Source organism: Drosophila albomicans, chromosome 3 (assembly GCF_009650485.2).
Source record: "Drosophila albomicans strain 15112-1751.03 chromosome 3, ASM965048v2, whole genome shotgun sequence".
NCBI classification, from domain to species: Eukaryota; Metazoa; Arthropoda; class Insecta; order Diptera; family Drosophilidae; genus Drosophila; species Drosophila albomicans.
In genome coordinates, this window is record NC_047629.2 from 53,748,739 (window position 1) to 53,768,243 (window position 19,505).

At 39.9% G+C, this 19,505-nt stretch overlaps 6 protein-coding genes across 6 annotated transcripts; 1 reads left to right on the top strand and 5 right to left on the bottom strand.

The window, feature by feature from the left end:
• Nucleotides 1-2,928: 2,928 nt before the first annotated feature.
• Nucleotides 2,929-5,016, bottom strand: LOC117570193 (microspherule protein 1). The gene is made up of 3 exons (XM_034251679.2): nucleotides 4,651-5,016; nucleotides 3,827-4,589; nucleotides 2,929-3,767 (listed from the first exon to the last, which is right to left on the bottom strand). Exons 1-3 carry the CDS (start codon nucleotides 4,947-4,949, stop codon nucleotides 3,039-3,041), a joined length of 1,791 nt encoding a protein of 596 aa, XP_034107570.1. The 5' UTR covers nucleotides 4,950-5,016; the 3' UTR covers nucleotides 2,929-3,038.
• Nucleotides 5,017-6,269: 1,253 nt separating this feature from the next.
• On the top strand, nucleotides 6,270-9,695 carry LOC117566390 (protein prune homolog 2). The gene is made up of 4 exons (XM_034245898.2): nucleotides 6,270-6,390; nucleotides 6,463-7,698; nucleotides 7,762-7,872; nucleotides 8,434-9,695. The coding sequence occupies exons 1-4, from the start codon at nucleotides 6,386-6,388 to the stop codon at nucleotides 8,552-8,554; spliced, it is 1,473 nt and encodes a 490-aa protein (XP_034101789.1). The 5' UTR covers nucleotides 6,270-6,385; the 3' UTR covers nucleotides 8,555-9,695.
• A 10-nt stretch (nucleotides 9,696-9,705) lies between these two features.
• Nucleotides 9,706-12,277, bottom strand: LOC127565571 (gustatory receptor for sugar taste 64f). Its single transcript, XM_052004738.1, has 7 exons — nucleotides 11,978-12,277; nucleotides 11,837-11,919; nucleotides 11,329-11,781; nucleotides 10,390-10,661; nucleotides 10,183-10,337; nucleotides 9,871-10,127; nucleotides 9,706-9,811 (listed from the first exon to the last, which is right to left on the bottom strand). The coding sequence occupies exons 1-7, from the start codon at nucleotides 12,070-12,072 to the stop codon at nucleotides 9,723-9,725; spliced, it is 1,404 nt and encodes a 467-aa protein (XP_051860698.1). The 5' UTR covers nucleotides 12,073-12,277; the 3' UTR covers nucleotides 9,706-9,722.
• A 16-nt stretch (nucleotides 12,278-12,293) lies between these two features.
• Nucleotides 12,294-14,225, bottom strand: LOC117566397 (gustatory receptor for sugar taste 64e). Its single transcript, XM_034245906.2, is given in 8 exon segments — nucleotides 12,294-12,377; nucleotides 12,441-12,530; nucleotides 12,938-13,100; nucleotides 13,159-13,313; nucleotides 13,372-13,411; nucleotides 13,413-13,635; nucleotides 13,692-14,078; nucleotides 14,131-14,225. Coding segments are annotated over 7 exon segments (1,113 nt in total). The 5' UTR covers nucleotides 14,050-14,078; nucleotides 14,131-14,225.
• Nucleotides 14,226-15,132: 907 nt separating this feature from the next.
• Nucleotides 15,133-17,017, bottom strand: LOC117566393 (gustatory receptor for sugar taste 64c). The gene is made up of 6 exons (XM_034245901.2): nucleotides 16,930-17,017; nucleotides 16,680-16,874; nucleotides 15,989-16,625; nucleotides 15,671-15,923; nucleotides 15,245-15,618; nucleotides 15,133-15,191 (listed from the first exon to the last, which is right to left on the bottom strand). The coding sequence occupies exons 1-5, from the start codon at nucleotides 17,015-17,017 to the stop codon at nucleotides 15,499-15,501; spliced, it is 1,293 nt and encodes a 430-aa protein (XP_034101792.1). The 3' UTR covers nucleotides 15,133-15,191; nucleotides 15,245-15,498.
• A 163-nt stretch (nucleotides 17,018-17,180) lies between these two features.
• LOC117566391 (gustatory receptor for sugar taste 64b) lies at nucleotides 17,181-19,470 on the bottom strand. The gene is given in 8 exon segments (XM_034245899.2): nucleotides 17,181-17,267; nucleotides 17,326-17,415; nucleotides 17,466-17,631; nucleotides 17,682-17,959; nucleotides 18,021-18,181; nucleotides 18,251-18,453; nucleotides 18,455-18,638; nucleotides 19,275-19,470. Coding segments are annotated over 8 exon segments (1,365 nt in total).
• Nucleotides 19,471-19,505: the final 35 nt, after the last annotated feature.

Consider the following 19,505-nt stretch of genomic DNA (forward strand, 5'->3'; position numbering starts at 1 on the left):
AACATTTTTGTTGTTGTCGCTGCTTTGTTGTTGTTGTTGGTTTTATGTAAGCATGAGATAATCGAAGCGTTGTATATCAAAGGCAAAGTTGCAGGTGCCAATTTGACAATAGACTAACCCAATTTCAGCCCATATAAATTACACTTTATGATCTCATGCAGCTAATCCCGACGATTGCCTGCTCGGCTGCTTTTGTTGTGAAAGTTTGGCCCAAAAACACAAAGCTTATAGCTTATGGCCAAAAAAACACCCACATGCGCAAAAAAAAACTAAAAAAAAACTAAATAGCAGAACAACAATCGCTGGAACGCTCCACATTTGGGCCCAGACAAACAGTTACTAGGGATTGGCGAAAAAAAAAGAGAAGAAACAGCATGACCTACGCTAATAGAAAATAAAAAATAGAAAATCAAATGCGAGACGAGCCGAAGAAATAAGTTTAGAAAATTCCGACTAATTTTAGCAGTTGCGACATCGCCAAAGCATCGTGGCAACAACAAAAGTTCGCTGAACTGCACAAAAGGCATCGGAAGATATAATATGTAATAACAAAGCAACAACAACAAGAACAACAACAACAACAACAGCGAAGACAAAGGCCAACTTCATTAGCTGGCGAGTTCTGGCATCATCAGCTAACTTGGCCAAAAAGAAAGCAGTTGAAGGTTTTTTTTATTTTTGTTATTTGGCCACAAAAAATGCACACAAATCAACGTTCGAATTGTTGTGGAATCAACCAACAAGAAAAAAAAAAAGGCAGCAAAAGAAGTCGAAGAATTGGTAAAAAGAAGCAGACGAAGAAGCGTAGCGAAATTCCAAGTAACAAAATTCGATCTATCGACAAAATAAATGGACTTTTCATAGACAGTGACAACAATTAATTATATTTTAATATGCCTTGCAACGACTACGACCTCGAGACTTTGACTACTTTGAGACTCTCAGATGGCGGCTTGAACCCCGCTAAGCATGGCCGACAGCTTATTAGTTTATAGTGTCAACAACGCGCTTAAAAGACGCGTCAACAGATGAGGCAACACGAATACAACACGAACACAAAGAAAGGTCGCCGCTGCCGAAAGTCATCGAACTTTCTCTCTATCTATTCCTTTTGTTGCCACTAATTTCTATATTATGTTACAGGTGTTCTTCAGCTGCCGCTCGCGCGCTCTTTTTGTTAATTAATTATGGTATTTGGCCAGGCGCCTTACCAAATGTTGCAGTTACCCATCGTCTTGGCAGCTAATCATTTTATTTTTCATTTTATTGTTGTTTTCATGTGTTAACAAATTTGCTTAAATCACATCACACATCAGATCAAGCATACGTCACGTTGCCTTGACTCGGCGTAGATCAGAAGAAATGTGGAAGTCACAGAACAATGGACAATAAATACAATTATGCACTTAGTCGGCGAACAAATTTCTGTAATTTGAAAAATGTCTTTATTTAAATTTTAATTTAATTACATATGGGAACGAAAATGTGAACAACAATCGCGTGTCTCTTTTGCCTTTTTTTCGTTATTTTTATGGTTTGATGGTCTTTAACTAGAAATTCCCAAAAACAAAAAACAAAATATGAAAAAACTGCGCGACACTCTTGATGCGAATAGAATGATTAGGAATGGTTTATAGTAGTATGCTAGTAGCCACTTTTAAGAGCTATGCTGTAATTAATAACAGCTTACGACTTCAGCCACAAATTAGCCGCATGACATAGCGCGCCAAGAACTTAAATCTCCTATTTGCTTTTTTATTATACCTGCTAACCAAAGAGTAAGAAGGGTATTATAACTGTGTGTCTTCGGAAAATGTATGTAGCAGGCAGAAGGAGGCTTCTCCGACCCTATATAGTGTATATATTCTTGATCCGCGGCAATAGTTGAGACGATATAGCCATGTCCGTCCGTCCGTCCGTCCGTCCGTCCGTCCGTCCGTCCGTCCGTCCGTCCGTCCGTCCGTCCGTCCGTCCGTCCGTATGAAACACTGGATCTCAGAGACTATAAGAGATAGAGCTATAATTTTTTTTCGACAGCATTTGTTATGTTTGCACGCAGATCAAGTTTGTTTCAAATTTTTGCCACGCCCACTTCCGCCCCCGCAAATCAAAAAAATCGAATAACAAACCTAATTCAAAAGCTAGAGTTGCGTTGTGTCTCCGGAAAATGTATGTAACAGGTATCTCCGATCCTATAACGAATATATATTATGATCAGTGTCAATAGTTGAGACGATATAGCCATGTGTGTCTTTCTGTCTGTCCGTGTGTCTTTCTGTCTGTCTGTCTATCTGTCCGTCCATCCGTAGCAATATCTAGATTTCAGTGACTAGATGTTTATATTATGTTTGCTACATACAATAGTAACTATAGTCTTTATAATTCATAAAAATTTGGTTGCGATCGGATTAAAATTGTTGAAGTTATAAAAGAAATACTTTTGTATGTTGCTTTGCCTGGTATAAATCTGGTATATTTTATACTCTATGATATATTTTGATTGTAGTAATATATCAATATACCAAACGTATAATTTGGTATATTTTTAATATTTTTATAGCATATTTTAAAACTGTTTTGTTTTTATTCACTATAGGTAGCGGGTATCTCAAAGTCGAGCACACTCGCTTCACGTTCTCGTTGTTCTTGGCCTGAAGTAGTTGCTGACTGAGTTTCGACTGCGTAGGAGTTTTGAACTCGAATTCGCGTCTAAAGGCGCGTGTGGGCATCGAAAACCAAACTGACCGCAATATACTCGTAAACGATATCCTGTTACACATCGAAAAGCTGACAATTCTTAACGAAATTAATTGTCTTGGCTGCCGCCGGCATACATAGTTGAGTATCTTGATCTTGCTTCCGTTCGATCGAAGGCGTGAGCACATTGACTTTATTATGAAGCCGTCGTGGGCGTCATTAAGTACACGCTTATGCCAGTGTTTATGTCTCGTATATTTCCAGAACTAGTTTTAAGAATAGAAATACATAACAGCGACCTTGCTGCAGTTGCTTAAACTCTAAGTTACTCTAAAGCTAAGCTAATTCAGTGGATTCGAAGTCTTGGCGCTCTCCTGCCGTATGGCATTGATGAGCTCATAGTTCACCAAGAAGGTAAAGCGCAGTCCCGAGATCTCCACAGTGCAATTGTGCGCCAAGCGAGTCTTATTGCCACTCAACAACGGCGTGCCATCAATGAAAATCGCACGCTTGCCCTCGTTGGCAATGAAGAAGTCGCCATTGCTGCGCATCTTAATGGTGCCCTGACGTCTTGATATCTTGGCAGCAGGTCCCTCCAGTGATAGATCCACATCGACGCCGCATTCCTTGGCCTCGCGACCAAATGTAATCTCCTTGGAGCGCATCAAATAGCGCACCAAGCGTCCACACAGACAAGCTAGTGTCTGATTATCAAACTCACTAGCTGCCGTGGGTCCCAGCACAGAGTCAACGAGTACGCCCCATCGTGAGAGTTCGTTCTCCAGCAGACGTATGTCGCGTTTGTTGCGACGATCCGCCAGAGCGAGTTCCACTTCCAAGGCCTCGTCCCGTGGCTCATGCAAGTCCTGATCGAAGATCTGATCCTCGGCATCCGAGAAGCTAAGCGGCTCGCTGACGTGTAGCGGCTTCACAGTTTGATCTGGCAGCAGGCAATACTGCTTAAGCAGCAGCCAATGATTGTGGAGCGACTTTGCTGTGCGCGCACAATAAAAGATTGCTGCATTCTTGTCCAGCAGCGCCTGGAACTGCTCCAATTTGGGTGTATCAGTCTGCCAAAGAGATTACAAATATTAACACATATTGTATTCAGTACAGATGCCTGACTTACGCTCTTAATGGTGCCCAGCAGATCCTCCTCCAGCACGCTGTAGAGTGCCTTGCGCTGCACCGACTCCACCAGCTCGGGATGCAGATTGCGCATGGCAGAGACGGCAATGCGCGACACCGCGGGCTCATAGAGCAGCGCATACCAACGCTGCTGGAGCTCCTGCAACGTAAACTTGCACGAGAACTTCACCCCACGATGAATCATGCGCAAGTCGTTGGTTTGTTGTATGCCTATGACAAGCGCCAGATCATCGATTGGCTTCCAGCGTCCCAAATCCTTGGTGGCCATCTGTGCCAGGGGGCGTCCATTGCGACGCGGCTTCTTGTTGCTCGCCGGACGTGCGGGACGTGGACGGCGCTCTGTGGCAGGAGCACGTTCCATAATTGGTTTGGGTTTCGGCTGCGCTTGCGTTTGTTGTTGTTGCACTGGCGCAATAATCGTGGGCAACGGTAAGCTGGGCGTTGCAGGCGTTGTGGGTGTTGCAGGTGTTGTGGCAGCTGCTGCAACGTTGCTTGCTGCTACTCCAAGTGACGTCTCAACAGCTAGGCCCGCAGTTTGTGATGTCTCCGCGGTAACAACAGTTGTTGCAGGCGACTGCAGCAAACTCGTGGGTGTTGTGGGGATGCCCGTGTAATTCTGCGATGTTGTGCGCGGTCTGTTTGATCGGTTTGCATCGGCACCGCCGCCACGGCTGTTTGGTATTGTTAAATTATATTCAACGATCTCGTCGTCAAAACGTTTGCGCTTTATTGTACGCGATGAACTGAAAGTCAATTTGTGTACAGTTATTTAATGAACTTTCGAAATGTCAAAATAAAATTCACCTTCGACGCTTGGCAGCGTCGTTTTGCAGCAACTCAATCGGCAAATTGTGAATCGGAGTTTTACTCAAAAGTGTTGTTGCTGCTACTGATGCTGTTAATGGAGTTGTTGTTATTGTTGTTTTTGTTGGTATGACAGGGGCTGCGCAAGTGTTGACAGATGTCGATGACACCACACTGACAGTAGTGGCAGCAGGAGGAGCGCCTGCTGCATGCGTTGCAACATTTGGTCCTAGAGTTGTTTTCACTATTGCTGGGGTGGCATTATTAGCAATTGTAGCAGGTAATTGCGTACCTTCCATGGTTTTTTATGCAATATTTTTGTTTTTCTTTTAACAACGCAAATGTGCTTGGTAACCACAGTGAAAATCCAAAATATACTATTTTAAGTCGATAAATATACCGAAATATATCACTTCTAAAATTACCACATTGGTCACACAATGATGGACAGTTGGTAATTTCCAAAAATGCGTGCAAAACTTGTAGACCTTTTAATCAGTTATGTGAAATTAATTTTTTTCAAGAACCAGAGGGTAATTTTTATTTTTCTTCTAAATTTATTTAGATATTACCAATTTAGGAATATGATATATTTAGTAACATACATTTAACGCTCTGTTAAGTGGCAACACCATGTTCAGTTAACAGAATTCAGAACAAATACGAATAACAATCTGTTATCGATAGCGATAAATTATTATTATATTTCAAAAGTGGTGTATTGACAAGAGTACACATGCGGTCACACTTGCTACAAATACAAAAGCAGTGGTATTCTCGAATAATAGCCTCTTTCCACCTCACTCAGTTTTTCTACGTTTTTTAAAGTCCCGTTTCGGGGTTTCCATCTGCACGAACCGAAAAATATGGGCAACGGTAAATTTCTCAATATGGCCGCTCTGAAATATCAGCTGTTCAAATGTAAACACGAGTTGGCGAACATTTCAAAAAACAGCACGCGCATTTGAAAATGGAAAATTTTATTAAATTGCAGAATTTTGATGAGGATTTTAACGAAGTGGAGGGAAAATTAGCGAAGTATAGAGTATAGGCCATTGCTGGCAGCAATGTAATATTTACATAAATACATTTACTTTTTAGCAACGGCATGGGTGTTTTTAGGAGCGCGATGTTCCTGGAAACAACGAATCATTTTTTTGAAGATAATTTTCGAATTAATAGGGAGGAGTTTGGCATCCTTGTGGAGCGCCTTTGTGGATTGGCCAAAAAAGGCACTACATTTCTCCTCCCATAACTCGAACAACATAGCCTCGTGGATGCCACTCCACGATATTGACGGCTTGCGAGTTTTTTGGCTCATCTAAAATATAAAAAATTTGCTTTAAAAAGCAAAATCAAATTTTTATTTTTCTATTTTCATACCTTGGCGCACTTTAATGTCAGCTGTTTTGTTAGTGGTGAGCTCTTTTTCGTTGTCATATCGATCAAAATATCGCATAATTACCCAAAAAGTGCGTTCGCTATTTCTACGTAGCTCGCGAACGTAGAAAAACCGACTTTTTTTTCTTATGGGTTTTTACATGGGGCGAACGTAACATTCGGCCTGAACGTGAAAAAACCAAAGAAAACCAAAGAAAACCGTGCGGTGGAAAGAGGCTATAAATAAGAAATAAGTAATGTCTAATTCCTAAGAATGAGCCTCATAAATACGTGCGTTGAGGCACCACATTATTGCTAACAACTCGCTAACGTTTTGCCCAAACGCCACAAAACTATGAGGTGAGTGTGTGCAGCACAGATTAAGCGACAACTGAACCCGATGATGACTAATCGATTGCGCTTTGCTTTCAGTTGTCACTACGCGGAATCGGAATCGTCGCAGTCCGAGAGCAAAATGGACATATCCGAGACGCCAACGGACTCCACAGGCGTCTCGCCGCTGGCCGACGAGCGGATGCCAAACAAAGTGAACGATGCCACCTCGCAGCAGCATCAGATCGAAGAGGATAAGCGAGAGAATAACGAGAATGTGAGCTCATCATTACTGGATAATCGAATAATGCGGCCGGAGTTGTTGCTGCCGCTTGGAGGCGGAGGAGGAGTACCACAACGACATATAACAACCGAACGCACGCTAACGCTGGCTAACAGCCATCCGCTGATGTCACCCACAAACACAGACTCCGACTCTGAACCGTTTCAGAGCAAGCGCAACAATTTCCCCGACGTTGTGCCAACGGAAGCTGTGCGCAACACTCTCAATCAGCAGAACAATATGCGCGTGAAGCCGCCAAAGGACGCAAAGGTCAGTCTGTTGCGTGCCAATAGCCCGGATCTGATTAGCAGTGAGTCGGATGCGGATGTCTCGCAGTATTTGGCAGCTGTGGAGTCGAATTTTCAGTCTGTTTCATTGCTGCCCAATGCCAACAACAAGGCATCGCGCAAAACTAAGCGGATTGGTGTTGGTGGCGAAGACATCTCCAGCTTGGATTCCATATCGAATCACAGCTTCGACGATGACGAAGACATCGAGCACAATTTGGCCTCGTTGAGTCCATCAAGTTCACTGATCGACGGCCTCGATGGCGAAGACGATGACGATGATGACGACTGCGAGGGTCCCGAACTGCTGCCCGACAACGATGATGACCTAGATGATTTCGGCATGGCCACAACGCCCACGCCACATGCAACTGGTGGCGCTGTGGTTACCACAACAACTGCTGCTGCAACAGCCGAGCTGCCGCAATATACGGCGGATGAGGAGCGACGCGACTCACGCAATTGGCAAAAGATAACGCTGCCGGATGGCAAGACCCGTGAGATTGATATGCGTGTCATTGAGCCCTATAAGCGTGTGCTCTCCCATGGCGGCTATCTGAAGGCTGGCGGACAAAATGCCATTGTCATATTCTGTGCCTGTCATTTGCCGGACAGATCGCGAGCCGATTATAGCTATGTCATGGACAATCTGTTTCTGTATGTGGTGAAGACGCTGGAGCAGCTGGTCACCGATGACTATGTACTCATCTATCTGCATGGCGGCTCCAACAGGCGTAATGTACCACCCTTTCCATGGCTCAAGCGGTGAGAGCTGCACACTGTGTGTATCGAGTAACTGTTTGCTCAAATAATTGTATGTTCTTTTAGTTGCTATCAACTGCTGGATCGCCGCTTGCGCAAGAGTCTGAAGCACATGTATTTGGTGCATCCTACATTCTGGATCAAGTCCCTGGTTTGGATGGCGCGCCCATTTGTCAGGTGAGCAGATACGAAATAATAGTTTATAACATCTATATGCAAAGAAGATAAGGCAGCGAATAATCAGCATTTACAGCTAAGTAGAAATCGGGGAATATCAATGACTGAGCCTTTAAAAAGTGTATTTCATTTTATTTATATTGAACTATGAACAATTTACTATTATTCGAAACTTACAAACAAAATTGATACACATTTTTTGAGTGCTTCAAAAGTATTTGCATTAAACCAACAAGAGAATTTCATATACGTAATCCATTATTTTTGTCAGTCTCGAAATGATTTGCATAAGAATGTATAATCAATGTTTGCTGCATAAATTAATTTCAGGATTTTTATTAATATTGTCAGAGAAATTATAAAGGCAATCCCAGTTTCATTCAACTGATTTAATAAGGTTTTAAAATTGTATTAACTTTTTGTGCTTTCAAAAATTATTGGGATTAAAAAAACATGAGAAAGTTGAGATAATTATATTAGGCTGTGTACAAATGATTTGCATAAAAATATATATTCATTGTTAACTGCATAAATTAATTGCAATTTTTGTATTCCCCACAGCACAAAGTTCTGGCGGAAGCTGATCTACGTTAAATCTCTGGAGGAACTGGGACTGCATGTGGTTGTGGAGAAGGCAGCCATACCGGAGAAGGTTAAGCAATACGATGCCAAGCGACACTGAGCTCAGAGACATTGGCAAACCATTCCCCCTGCACTCACTCCTCACCAATATTATCTCTGGCTGCTTCAACCTTAAAGCAGCATTTTCAAACACGGTTCGCTCGCATTTGTGTTTCAGCATTCCTCATTTTAGGACTACAGTTTAATTGATAATGCTCTCAGTTTACTTCATTTTTTATGTACTCGATATTCGATATTTATTTGAAAACACTCTCGCTATGCTTTAATTTAAGATCTCAATCTTTGTGATAATTTATTTTTGCCTTTTCACCAACTCAATGAAACTCATCTAATTACTATATTGTATTCGCTATGTGTTATGGAATGGAAGAGTGTAGATGGCGTTCAACAAGACATCGAACAAGTTTTTTCGTAGCACTTTACTGACAGCAGTAAGAATCAGACACACATTTATATAGTACTATATACACCCACAAACACACACACACACACATGTAGCTGTAGCAATTACACTAATGCATAGTTCTAAGCAATCATGATCATGTAGCTTCCGCTTCAGTTTCATATATATACAAGACACATACATAGATATATATATATATATGTCACTTAATATCGCATAATCGCTACAATAATTTTTCTAGCCTGGCTTTTTTTTTGATAATGTTTAAAAAACAAAGAGAACGTAAAGCAACAAGAAACCACCAGACTTCCGTATCGTACGTGTTACCTTCTTTGTTAAAACAAAAACAAATATGAAAATGAAACCTAAAGCAACTCAACTGAATTTAAAATTAAGCCAGTTTTACGATAATTGAAAATGTTTAGCTGAATTTTTTGTGTGCATCGACACCACACCGACCCCGACCACTGATGAAGAGAGAAGGCTCGACCCCATGCCAGTGTCCATTCCCTTGCCACCTCCCTCGTCTCCCCCACTCATTAAATAGCTGTTTAGCGTGTAAGTGAAACTAGTGACCATTAATATATATATATTTAACATGGACAACAATTTGATATTTAAATCTACAAAACTCACATATACCCCACAAAAAACAAAAAAAAAACATGAACATATGAAATGTAGTTGTATAGTTAAGCATATAACCGATATTGATATTAAGGATGCGATCTTTTGTTGGTTTCCTTATTGCTTCAATGATAATAAAAAAAATAAAAACAAAACAACAATGCAAAACAAAAATCGATTACGAGTAATTACTTTGATCGCAATCCCAGAGATTCTGATCCTCGTGGAATTGTATCAACACCAACTCATAGGTGACTATAGTGCCAGCTACCTAAAAGTATATAATTGACTTATTATTAATCCTTTCACTTTTGCAGTTAATTAACCTACACTCAACACTAATTTCCTGGTCAGATGAAAGAACTTCATGCCACTTAGTGCCACTAAATCACTGGTGATTTCATCAGCAAAACGCTTTGTCTCGGAGCACCATGAATCCTTGGGCACACAGCGCAAATAGCGCAGTGAATAACGCGACTCATCGTGCACGCTGGCTGCGTATAAGGACACTGCCAGCGTGCGTCCAATCAGGAATATGAGCGAGAAGTAAAAGTAAACAGCGTGAGTCACCGAAGGCATTTGACTGGAAATAGAAAACATTGATTAAAGTATGTTTAAGAGAAGTCATCAATACTCACTTCAAACTGCGCAACAGTTGAACACATATAAAATAGAGATTGTTGGAAAAGGAGACCATGGTAATCAACGATATGGCATTGTCCATTTTACCACACAAGCCGCAAATGTTACGATATTGTATGCGTCTCTCCGACCAATATGAAGGTGGCATGTGCTGTAATTGAAGAATAGCTGAAGGATTCCACAAGGAAACTCTGACAACTCACCATTCCTTTGAACTTTAGTAAATTGTCGTTGAGCTGACGAAACTTGGCTGCCAAACCAACGCTGACAATCATTACAAACACATCCATATAGTTCCAGATGAACGTAGAGTAGACATTCTGCAGTTTGCCCCACAACGCCAAGGGCGGCGAGTAGCCCATGAAGTAAAAGATCTCATCGTTGGTAAGCATAAAGAAATTCCGAAGGGGATCATCGGTGACATTGCAAACCGAGGCGTAGTTGATGGCCGAAATCATGCTGAGCAAGTGCTCCGCTGAAAGGATTACAACACGTTAACAATAAAAAAGCTACAGTCAAGTATGCTCGACTGTGAGATAGTGAATAGCGACGTAGTGGGTAGTGAATACAATCAAAACAGTGCGGTATTAATTTTAATATATTGAACTAAATATTAAAATATACTAATGGTTGTATTTGGTATATTGAATAGTACTATATTCAAGATATACCATAGAGTACTGAAATATACCACATTGTAAGCCAAAGCTAGCAGCACCCCATTGCTGTAGGACTTTTTCCCATAACACAAAAGTCTATCTTAAATAACTTCTACAATTTTAATCTGATCGAAACCATATTTTCAGGAAATTAGACTTGTTATTCGATTCTTGTTTATTTGCGGAGGCAGAAGTGGGTGAGCCAAAAATATGAAACAAACTTGATCTGCGTGCAAGCATAACAAATACTGACAAAAATTATATCTATAGCTCTTATTGTCTTTGAGAAGTAGGTGTTCATACAGACAGACAGACAGACGGACAGATATACATGAATATATCGACTCGGGTGTTAAAGCTGATGAAAAATATACAATTTACATATATGTTACATACATATCCTGCAGCCACAAATATATAATATCCTTCTACCTTTTGAGTAGCGGGTATAAAAATCTATTAAGCTTCCCTTCTCCGACTTACCAAAGGACAGCATCATGCCCACCAGCATGACCATGTGTATCGTATGCGCCATACGCCACTTTTCCTTCTGCGTCTGATACTGCGGCAAATCCTGTTCGATGTCGTGCCAGTGCATCATCAATTCGGGCCACTTGCGTGCCAAATTGAGAGCTGTCATGCAGACCAACAGAATGCAGCCTCTGAAGATGATGGGCTTAATGTTGTTAAAGCTAATGGGTCCATCCAACACCTTGAAGATGGTCAAGGTCAGATCGATGAGGGTGGAGGTGATAAACAACAGGCAGCAGCAGGTGCGCACATGCAGCCAGGAGAAGCTCAGGCTGCTGGGATGCTTCGCTGTGACGCCTCGGACCGGCATCATGGCAAAGAATTGGGCGGTGAGTAGCACCTTGCCCACAGCCTCATGGAAAGTGCCATTGTAGAGGAATTGGTCACGGGTTTTGCCACGCAATTCTAGTTGCAAAGCAATGTAATATTAAGTATACGACAATATCAAGTATACGCTTACTTGTGACCACATTTTCATCGCATTCGGCTTGCAGTCGACTTATGTAATCCTGCGAGGTTTCCAAGAAGGCACGCTTGCGAGCGCTGCATAAAAAGATTAATTGTAGAAATATTTATTTGAATTTAAGTACAACATTTTTACGTTTCGTGTAGCAAATCAAGTTTCCTCAGCAAGGGGGACTTCTTAAACTTCTTCCAGCGACGAAATTTGCGTCCCAGCTTGGGCAAAAGCCTCATTGCTCAATCGCAGGCAAAACTAAACTGTGCAGAAAAATAAATAACAAGCTTGTCACTGCATGTCCTGCCCATTAAAAATGCACCTGTTGTTTTGCATAATTAAAGCGACAACGTGGCATTTATAAATAACACTACAAATTGCAGGTCATTGGCGCACAAAGCGATAACTCAGCTGTCTGTTAGCCACTTTTTTTGCAAGTTCTGCTTCAATGTTCTTTTTTTCAGTGTTCATAGCAATCATTAACTTTGTCCGCTTTGTTGAACTGCAGCAAAATCAGTTCGTAGGTGACAATTGTGCCAGCCACCTAAAAAATATAAATACAATTTGTATGGTTCTTTTTTAAATGAATATATAGTTCATTTAATACCGATATGACAACTCCTCGAGTTAGCCGAAAGAACTTCATGCCCGTTAAAGCCACCTGATCCATGTGCACTTCCTCCGAAAAGCGCTTGAGCTGTGAAAGAAAAAACATTTAATCAAAATTAATTCAATTTAAAAACTGAGTAAATGATTAATAAATTTCTTATTATCAGAAATTGCATTATAAATAAAGCTACTGACTCTAATAAAAACAACATTTCATAGTATAAGAATAAGTTAATATGTATAAACCCCAAATCTTAGGCAATTAAATTTGTAAAATAATTGCTAAATTATTAGATTATTCTCTTCTTATAATTTTTATAAAATATAAACTGTTATGTTCTTATAATTAATACAAAATAAACGAAATATTGTTCTATTATTAGTCATATCTACTATTACATCTTCTACATTATTTTGTACTTCTAATTTATACACAATATTAGTCTAATCTACTATGTATATATATAAACTTTCCTTTCTATATCAATAACTTACCTCTGATGTCCAGTATTGTCTGGGCACCAGTCGAAAGATGAGCAAAGGTCGCTTAGATTCATCATTAATGCTGGCGCTGTAAAGCGAGAGTATCAAAGTGCGTATAAGCAAATATCCCAAGGAGAACCAAAAGTAAGCGGTATGAGAAGCAGAAGGTTTCTTCCTAAAAGATTCAATATACATTCTATAAATTCTTAATAATAAATTAACAAAGTGCTCACTGCAAACTCTTCAATATCTTGCCACAGATAAAGTACAAATTGTTGCTGAAGCAGAGCAGAGTTATGACTGAAATAGCATCATCGACAACATTGCAAAGTTTGCAGAGATTGCGAAAATTAATGCGACACTGTATCCAGTAGTCAGCGCTAGTGGGCTGTAAAGCAAAGAAAACTGATTAATAGATCAGAAACTTATTAAAAAATCTCTCTAACCATTCTAGCTTCACGTAGCATATAATCGTTGAGTTGACGCTAGAGAAACACTGACAGCCATGACAAAGATGTCATTGAAACTCCAAGCGAATGTGGCCAACACATTGACAATCTTGCCCAGCACACCCAAAGTAGTAGAGTACTCCACAAAGTGATAAAACATGCTAAAGACTATGAGCAAATAGCTGTCAATGGGTCGATTGGGCAGCACAGGACAAGCGTTGACATAATAGATGCTGGACAGCATGCTCAGCAAGTGCTCTACTGCAATGAAGAGTATATAGAAAATAAAACAAATTCATTAAACATGTCTGACTCACCCAACGAACAACCCATGGCAATTATTACAATCATTTTAATGTGATGAGCCAAGGCGCCACGTTCTTTTTCGGTTCGCAGAGCCGGCAGCTGGGACTCCACCATTTGCCACTCAATCACTACAGCTGGCCACTTGATTGCCAGTTGAAAGAAGGCCACCGAGATTGCAAAGATCGAGCCATAGAAGACCAGAGTTTCCACCGAGTCAAAGTCAAAATTCACATGCATCACAAAGGCGGCCATGTAGCCAGAGCTAATCAAAAACAATATGCTGACCACCAGCGAGTAGCAGGAGCGAAAGCTAAGCCAGCTGAAGCTCAGATCTTCGGCGTACTTGGAGCTGACGCCACGCACGGGCATCAGAGCAAATATCTGAGCTATGATGAGCACTGCAGAGAGAAAGATTCGAATGTGGAGAATGTTAATTTGTAGTAGACTTACCTGGTTTGATGGCCTCCTGAAAGGAACCGCTATGCACATAGTCATCTCTATCAGCGTACTGTAGTAAGGCATTGACTAAGAAATATAAAAGATATATATATTTTACTTTCATGTGAACATTATTCGTTAAATTAAGGTTAGTTAGGAAATATATTTGGGTAGTAGAAGTGAGGTAATAATAAACAATTAGCTAAATTGTGAGATTCCCGCGACCCATTTTGAATATAAGCAAAACAGTGATATATTAATTTTAAAATATACCAACTTAATATACCGCCAAAATATTAAAAGCAAAGCAATGCAGCATTAATTTAAAAAATACACCAAATTAATATACATACACTCAAAATGCATTCAAAAGCTAGTTTAAGAATGATTATTATGATGAAATTAGTAAGCAAATATTTGATTTGGAATAAAAGCAAAATTGTACGGTATTAATTTTAAAATATACGGAATTATTATACCAATAAATTCTACAAATATACTAAGAACTATATTTGGTATATTGATATAGTACTACATTCAAATGCGGATATATAGTAAAATTGAATGATTTTAGACCATTATTTTAAGTAGTTGAAGTAAGAAAATAATAATTTAAAAATAATGGTAAGAAATTATAATACAGTTATTAATATTTTTCATTATTGGAAGTAATTTTAGAAGACTTACTAATAATTATATATGATAAAATAAAAATTAAATTCGAAAATATAATGTATACCCAATTTTCTCAATATAAAATTCGCTTTTACTTTAAAGTTTTTGTGTGAATCTCATTGACAACAAAAATTACACAAACTTATAAAGAGGGTCTAAACAAAAAAAGAAAATAAATATATTGCATTGCTAATAATACTTATTTTGAGCAAAAAAAATTAAATCATACCTAAATGATTTTTCTTATTAAAAGAAAGTACAAATGAAGAAATTATTTTTCTTATTAAAGAAAGTTAAAATATAGACTTAAAGTAATAGTTAAAATTCTACTCTGCTTACGTCTGGGCCAGCGTTTTTGACTATTTCTCTTGTAGTTCATCCTGCGCTTTATGTTCGTCCTATAAATAGTCCTTTAGCACACTTATATTTTTAGAAAATCGTGTCAACTTACGCGCTGTCGGCGCGTGCCACACGCCAGAAATTGATGAGTGCCACACTCTTGCGCCGCTTGGCTGCAACACCTATTGACCGTGCCATGTCAGGCGACAAACTGTTGCCACTTTCATAACAAACAGAACACTTGAGTTGTAGTTTAGCTTTAATGCCAGGACATGCCAATTGAATATATGTGTTTTGTGCGCTATCTGTTTACAAATCTGGTTTTTGCAAATTGCAGACACACTCATCAAATATGCAGCACGCTGACTATGAATAGAAAATACTCTTTGAACTGCCCGCGCCACGACTGCAGATGCTCTTCTGCACCTCAGAGCCGCTCATTTGATTAATCAAGACCAGCTCATAGGCCATCAGCGTGGCAGCCATCTGAAAACAGTAAGATTAATAGGAATACTTTCTAAATAATTCTTAAACTTACAGCAAATATTAAACGACGTGTCATAAAGAAGAAACCTTTGCCACTCAGCGCAAAAGTGTTGCTTAAAAGTATCTCTTGGATGCGCTGGAGTTCGATGCACCAGAACTCGGTGGGTATTTCAAAGAGTGTGTAGGAAATCTCTCTGGCTTCCTGTGGTATAGCTGCAGTAGCAAACATCATATTGGAGAGACGTGTGATGACATAGAACAGACAGAACCAGAAGTACAGCTCATCCATGAAGCTGCCACGGGCTCTAAGAAGATACAATGAAAGCTATAAAAGCAAGGCAGATTTTGTCACAAGGAGTCGCTACTTTACTTGAAGCTGTGATAGATTTGCACGCACACAAAGTACATGTTATTCGAACACGCCAAGATGACCAAGCCGGACAACTCCTTGTCATACACTTTGAGCAGATCGCTGAGCTCTAGAAGATCATAGCGCATCTGCTGCCAGAACTCATTGGACATGCGTTGTCCCGCATGCTGCCTGATGCGCCAATGCAGCTGCTGAAAGCGCAGCTGAAAGGCACGAGAGATCAGTATCAACAGAATGTCCACAAAGTTCCACACGAAAGTCATGGCTAAAGTGGTCCATTCGATGAAGATCGCTTGCACCACATTGAAGTGGAATACGGTGAAGAGTTCTTGACGTTCGCGCTGAAAGTAATTCAACCAAAAGAGCACATCCAACTGGCACTCTTTAATCTGCTGATAGTTGCTATAGATGGCACTGCCCACATAAGTCGAGTGCTCACAAAGAGCAGCCACAAGCAAAACCACGCCCCATATGCGGATCCGACGCCCAAATTGTCGACCAAAGCGACAATCATAAGCGGGTTGCAGAAAAATCAACTCACAGCGAGTTGTTTGCTTAATGATTCGAGGCCAGCGAAAGGAAAGCAAGAGAAACACACTAAAGCCAGCAATGCAGATGACGCTAAAGCTAAGAGAACCTGTCGAAAATAAGGAAAATATCAAAAAGTTCGATTCGATTTCATAAGACTTACCTATCGTGTATATCTTGAGACCATTTTCGAAGACTATTTTGGAGGAGAGCACGCAGTCCATAATGGAAAAGCCCAGTATGATACAGCTTACGAGAAACGACAAAGAAAACCAACGAAATTGAACTTTTTCCACAGCAGCATTCGGCGACACACCAGCCACGGGGAGAACACCCAAAAACTGCGCCAAAATCAGAACTACAAAAGAAGAAACTTCGAGTAATTAAAGGAAACTTAATTGTCAATCACTTACAAGGTCCGATGGCATGGTGAAGTGTATTTTTATTGCGCTGCATTTGCCTCTGCATTGCTGCTGCTTGTTTACTGGCCAAATGTGGCATGCAGCACTTGTAAAAATACAACGATTGCTATCAAACGAGCGTGTGTACAACGGGGCGTATGACGCAACTTTTATTAATGAGCTTGCAGTTAAGATCTGATTAGTTAACAATGTGCCATGACAACCAGAAATGTGCTTAAGAGTTCAGCTACTAAAATAAGTGCTTAGCAATAAACAGTTCGCTGCCGAATGGAGCCCTGATTAATGACATCGGAGATCATCAGCTCATACGTAATTATTGTGGTGCCCATCTGCAAGATAGTTTAGAGTTAAAGGTAGTTCAAATAGTGTTTCAATTAAATAACTAACAGCAAGCACTAGTTGACGAGTTAGATAAAAGAAACCATTGCCAGAGAGCGCAGTCATATCATTGCCCAGTTGTTCGCTAAAGCGTTGCACCTGTAAATTATTGTAATTAGTAATAATTTCTAAAGGCAACAGCTTCCTACCTCTGTGGTCCACGCCTTGGAGGGCACATCGCGCAGCGCAGTAATTATTTTGAGTTCGTAATCATTGATGGAAGCCGTGACAAAAATGGTCAAAGTGGTGCGTACAACAGCAAAGATGAGCGAGTACCAAAAGGCAACCATGACAATGGTATCCACGCCAATGTTTCTGCAATAAAATGTTTATATAAAATAAGTTTTTAAGTTTATACCACTCACTTGAAACTGTTGAATAGCTGAAAGCAGATGAAGGACATGTTATTGCCAAAGGCGAGCAGCACAAGTGGCGCAATTGCTGCATCTAGAAGACGCACCAGACGCTTCAGAGCCAAGTAATGTTGTCGCACTTCTGTCCAAAAGACCGCAGGCATTATTTTCTTGTGCACGGCGGCAATGCGACGATGCAGCTGATGGAAACGTGCAGCGAGGCCGATGCCAATGCACATGATAAAGCAGTCAGTAAAAGAGCGAGGATATGCAATAGTCTCGTTGATCCACTGCAGAGACGAAAGCAACATAAGAAATCTAATTGGGTTGTAAATACATCTTCAAAGTCACCTCCAGGAAAGGCAGCAGCCAGATCTTGTAGGGCAAGATAATGTAGAGATGCGGCCTCTCCCACTTGTAAACGCCTTCCAAGTAGCTCACATTAATGTTGCACTGTGTGCGTTCCAGATTGCTCAAGTGAAAAGAATTGGCCAGCAGCAAAAAGTGTTCAACTAAAAGGAAAACATTGTTAACTTTAGAAGTAAAACATTCTTAGATATATACTACAATAGGTTACTCACTCAAAGCAGATGACATAATGAGACCCACCACAATGTTAATGCGTCGCTTCATTTTGTATTCATCATAGAAGCGATAAGGTATACTTAGAAAGAGCTGCTCCACGCGATGCCAATGCTTCATTATGCGTTGCCAATTGATGGCCAATTTCCAGAAGAACACATGCTCCAGCAGACACACAATATAAAGAGCCAAGCTACTAGAGGTGAAAATTAATGCCCACCTCAACGACATAGTTTAAAACTGTGCCAAATTCGCAACAATTGAGCAACAAAATGATGGCCGAGTAAAACGTGCGTGGACTAAGCCAGCGAAATTTGATATTCTCGTCATCGAGCGAACGAATGTTATTCACAGGCAGCAGACCATAGATTTGTGAGATAAAAAGTACTGAAAGAATGAATGCAATTATGTTATTAAGCAATATCTATTTATATTATATTTAGTTTATATTATTATATGACACATGTAATTCAAGCAACAAAACAGATTCTTAGGTTTATTTAAGTCTTACAGATTTCAAGCCATTAACCAATGTGGATCTGATGGATTATCAAATTATGTTGCAAATAGCTCATGATTTTGATGAAATAGAATCATTATTTTAAACGAAACTATTTAATTGAATACTCAAAACTCATATAGACCAAATAAGTATGCAACACTTATTTATATTAAACGTTTCATAGTGAATCAAGATTTAATTGAATTTTTTATTAATAAAATTTGTATACATGCTGAATTTTTTAAAACAATAAAGTGATTACTCCACGAATATAATTACATTCTTTGTTATGTTGAATCATTTATATTAAACGAAAGTATTTCATTGAAAGTATTGAGCTGAAAGTTCATATTCACATTGCCCAAATAAGTATGCAACACTTTTTATATTAAACATTTTCATAGTGAGTCAACATTTAATTCAGTTATTTACTAATCAAATCATGCTGAATTACTTAAAACAATAAAGCAGTTTACTCCACAAATACAATTATATTATTTGTTAATTAACCCCTGGCTTACCTTGCGAAACAGCGCGATAGAAAGCTTCGCCTTGTGGCATGGTCAAAACTGAACTATGAGTGAAGCGTGTGCTTGCGACAAGTTGACAGTTGTGTATGAAGCATGATGATGATGGGGGCGTGGTTGTTTTTTTACAATTCAGCAGCAAGTATTTACTACAATTTAAGGCTAATTGCGGCACCTGTCGGCCGGCCATGACGAATGGCAATTTGCCAATGCAAATGTTGCCAA

What these genes read in the sequence shown, in the direction of transcription:
- LOC117570193 (XM_034251679.2), bottom strand. Translation starts at nt 4,949, where the DNA reads ATGGAAGGTACGCAATTACCTGCTACAATTGCTAATAATGCCACCCCA. An exon ending in GACGCTGCCAAGCGTCGAAG is followed by an intron (nt 4,590 to 4,650) that starts GTGAATTTTATT and finishes ATTGACTTTCAG; the next exon opens with TTCATCGCGTACAATAAAGC. An exon ending in TGCTGGGCACCATTAAGAGC is followed by an intron (nt 3,768 to 3,826) that starts GTAAGTCAGGCA and finishes TCTCTTTGGCAG; the next exon opens with ACTGATACACCCAAATTGGA.
- LOC117566390 (XM_034245898.2), top strand. An exon ending in CCCTTTCCATGGCTCAAGCG is followed by an intron (nt 7,699 to 7,761) that starts GTGAGAGCTGCA and finishes ATGTTCTTTTAG; the next exon opens with TTGCTATCAACTGCTGGATC. An exon ending in ATGGCGCGCCCATTTGTCAG is followed by an intron (nt 7,873 to 8,433) that starts GTGAGCAGATAC and finishes TATTCCCCACAG; the next exon opens with CACAAAGTTCTGGCGGAAGC.
- LOC127565571 (XM_052004738.1), bottom strand. Translation starts at nt 12,072, where the DNA reads ATGAGGCTTTTGCCCAAGCTGGGACGCAAATTTCGTCGCTGGAAGAAG. An exon ending in CGATGAAAATGTGGTCACAA is followed by an intron (nt 11,782 to 11,836) that starts GTAAGCGTATAC and finishes CTTTGCAACTAG; the next exon opens with AATTGCGTGGCAAAACCCGT. An exon ending in CAACTGTTGCGCAGTTTGAA is followed by an intron (nt 10,128 to 10,182) that starts GTGAGTATTGAT and finishes TTCTATTTCCAG; the next exon opens with TCAAATGCCTTCGGTGACTC.
- LOC117566393 (XM_034245901.2), bottom strand. Translation starts at nt 17,017, where the DNA reads ATGCCACATTTGGCCAGTAAACAAGCAGCAGCAATGCAGAGGCAAATG. An exon ending in TCACCATGCCATCGGACCTT is followed by an intron (nt 16,875 to 16,929) that starts GTAAGTGATTGA and finishes CTTCTTTTGTAG; the next exon opens with TTCTGATTTTGGCGCAGTTT. An exon ending in CACGTCGTTTAATATTTGCT is followed by an intron (nt 15,619 to 15,670) that starts GTAAGTTTAAGA and finishes TACTGTTTTCAG; the next exon opens with ATGGCTGCCACGCTGATGGC.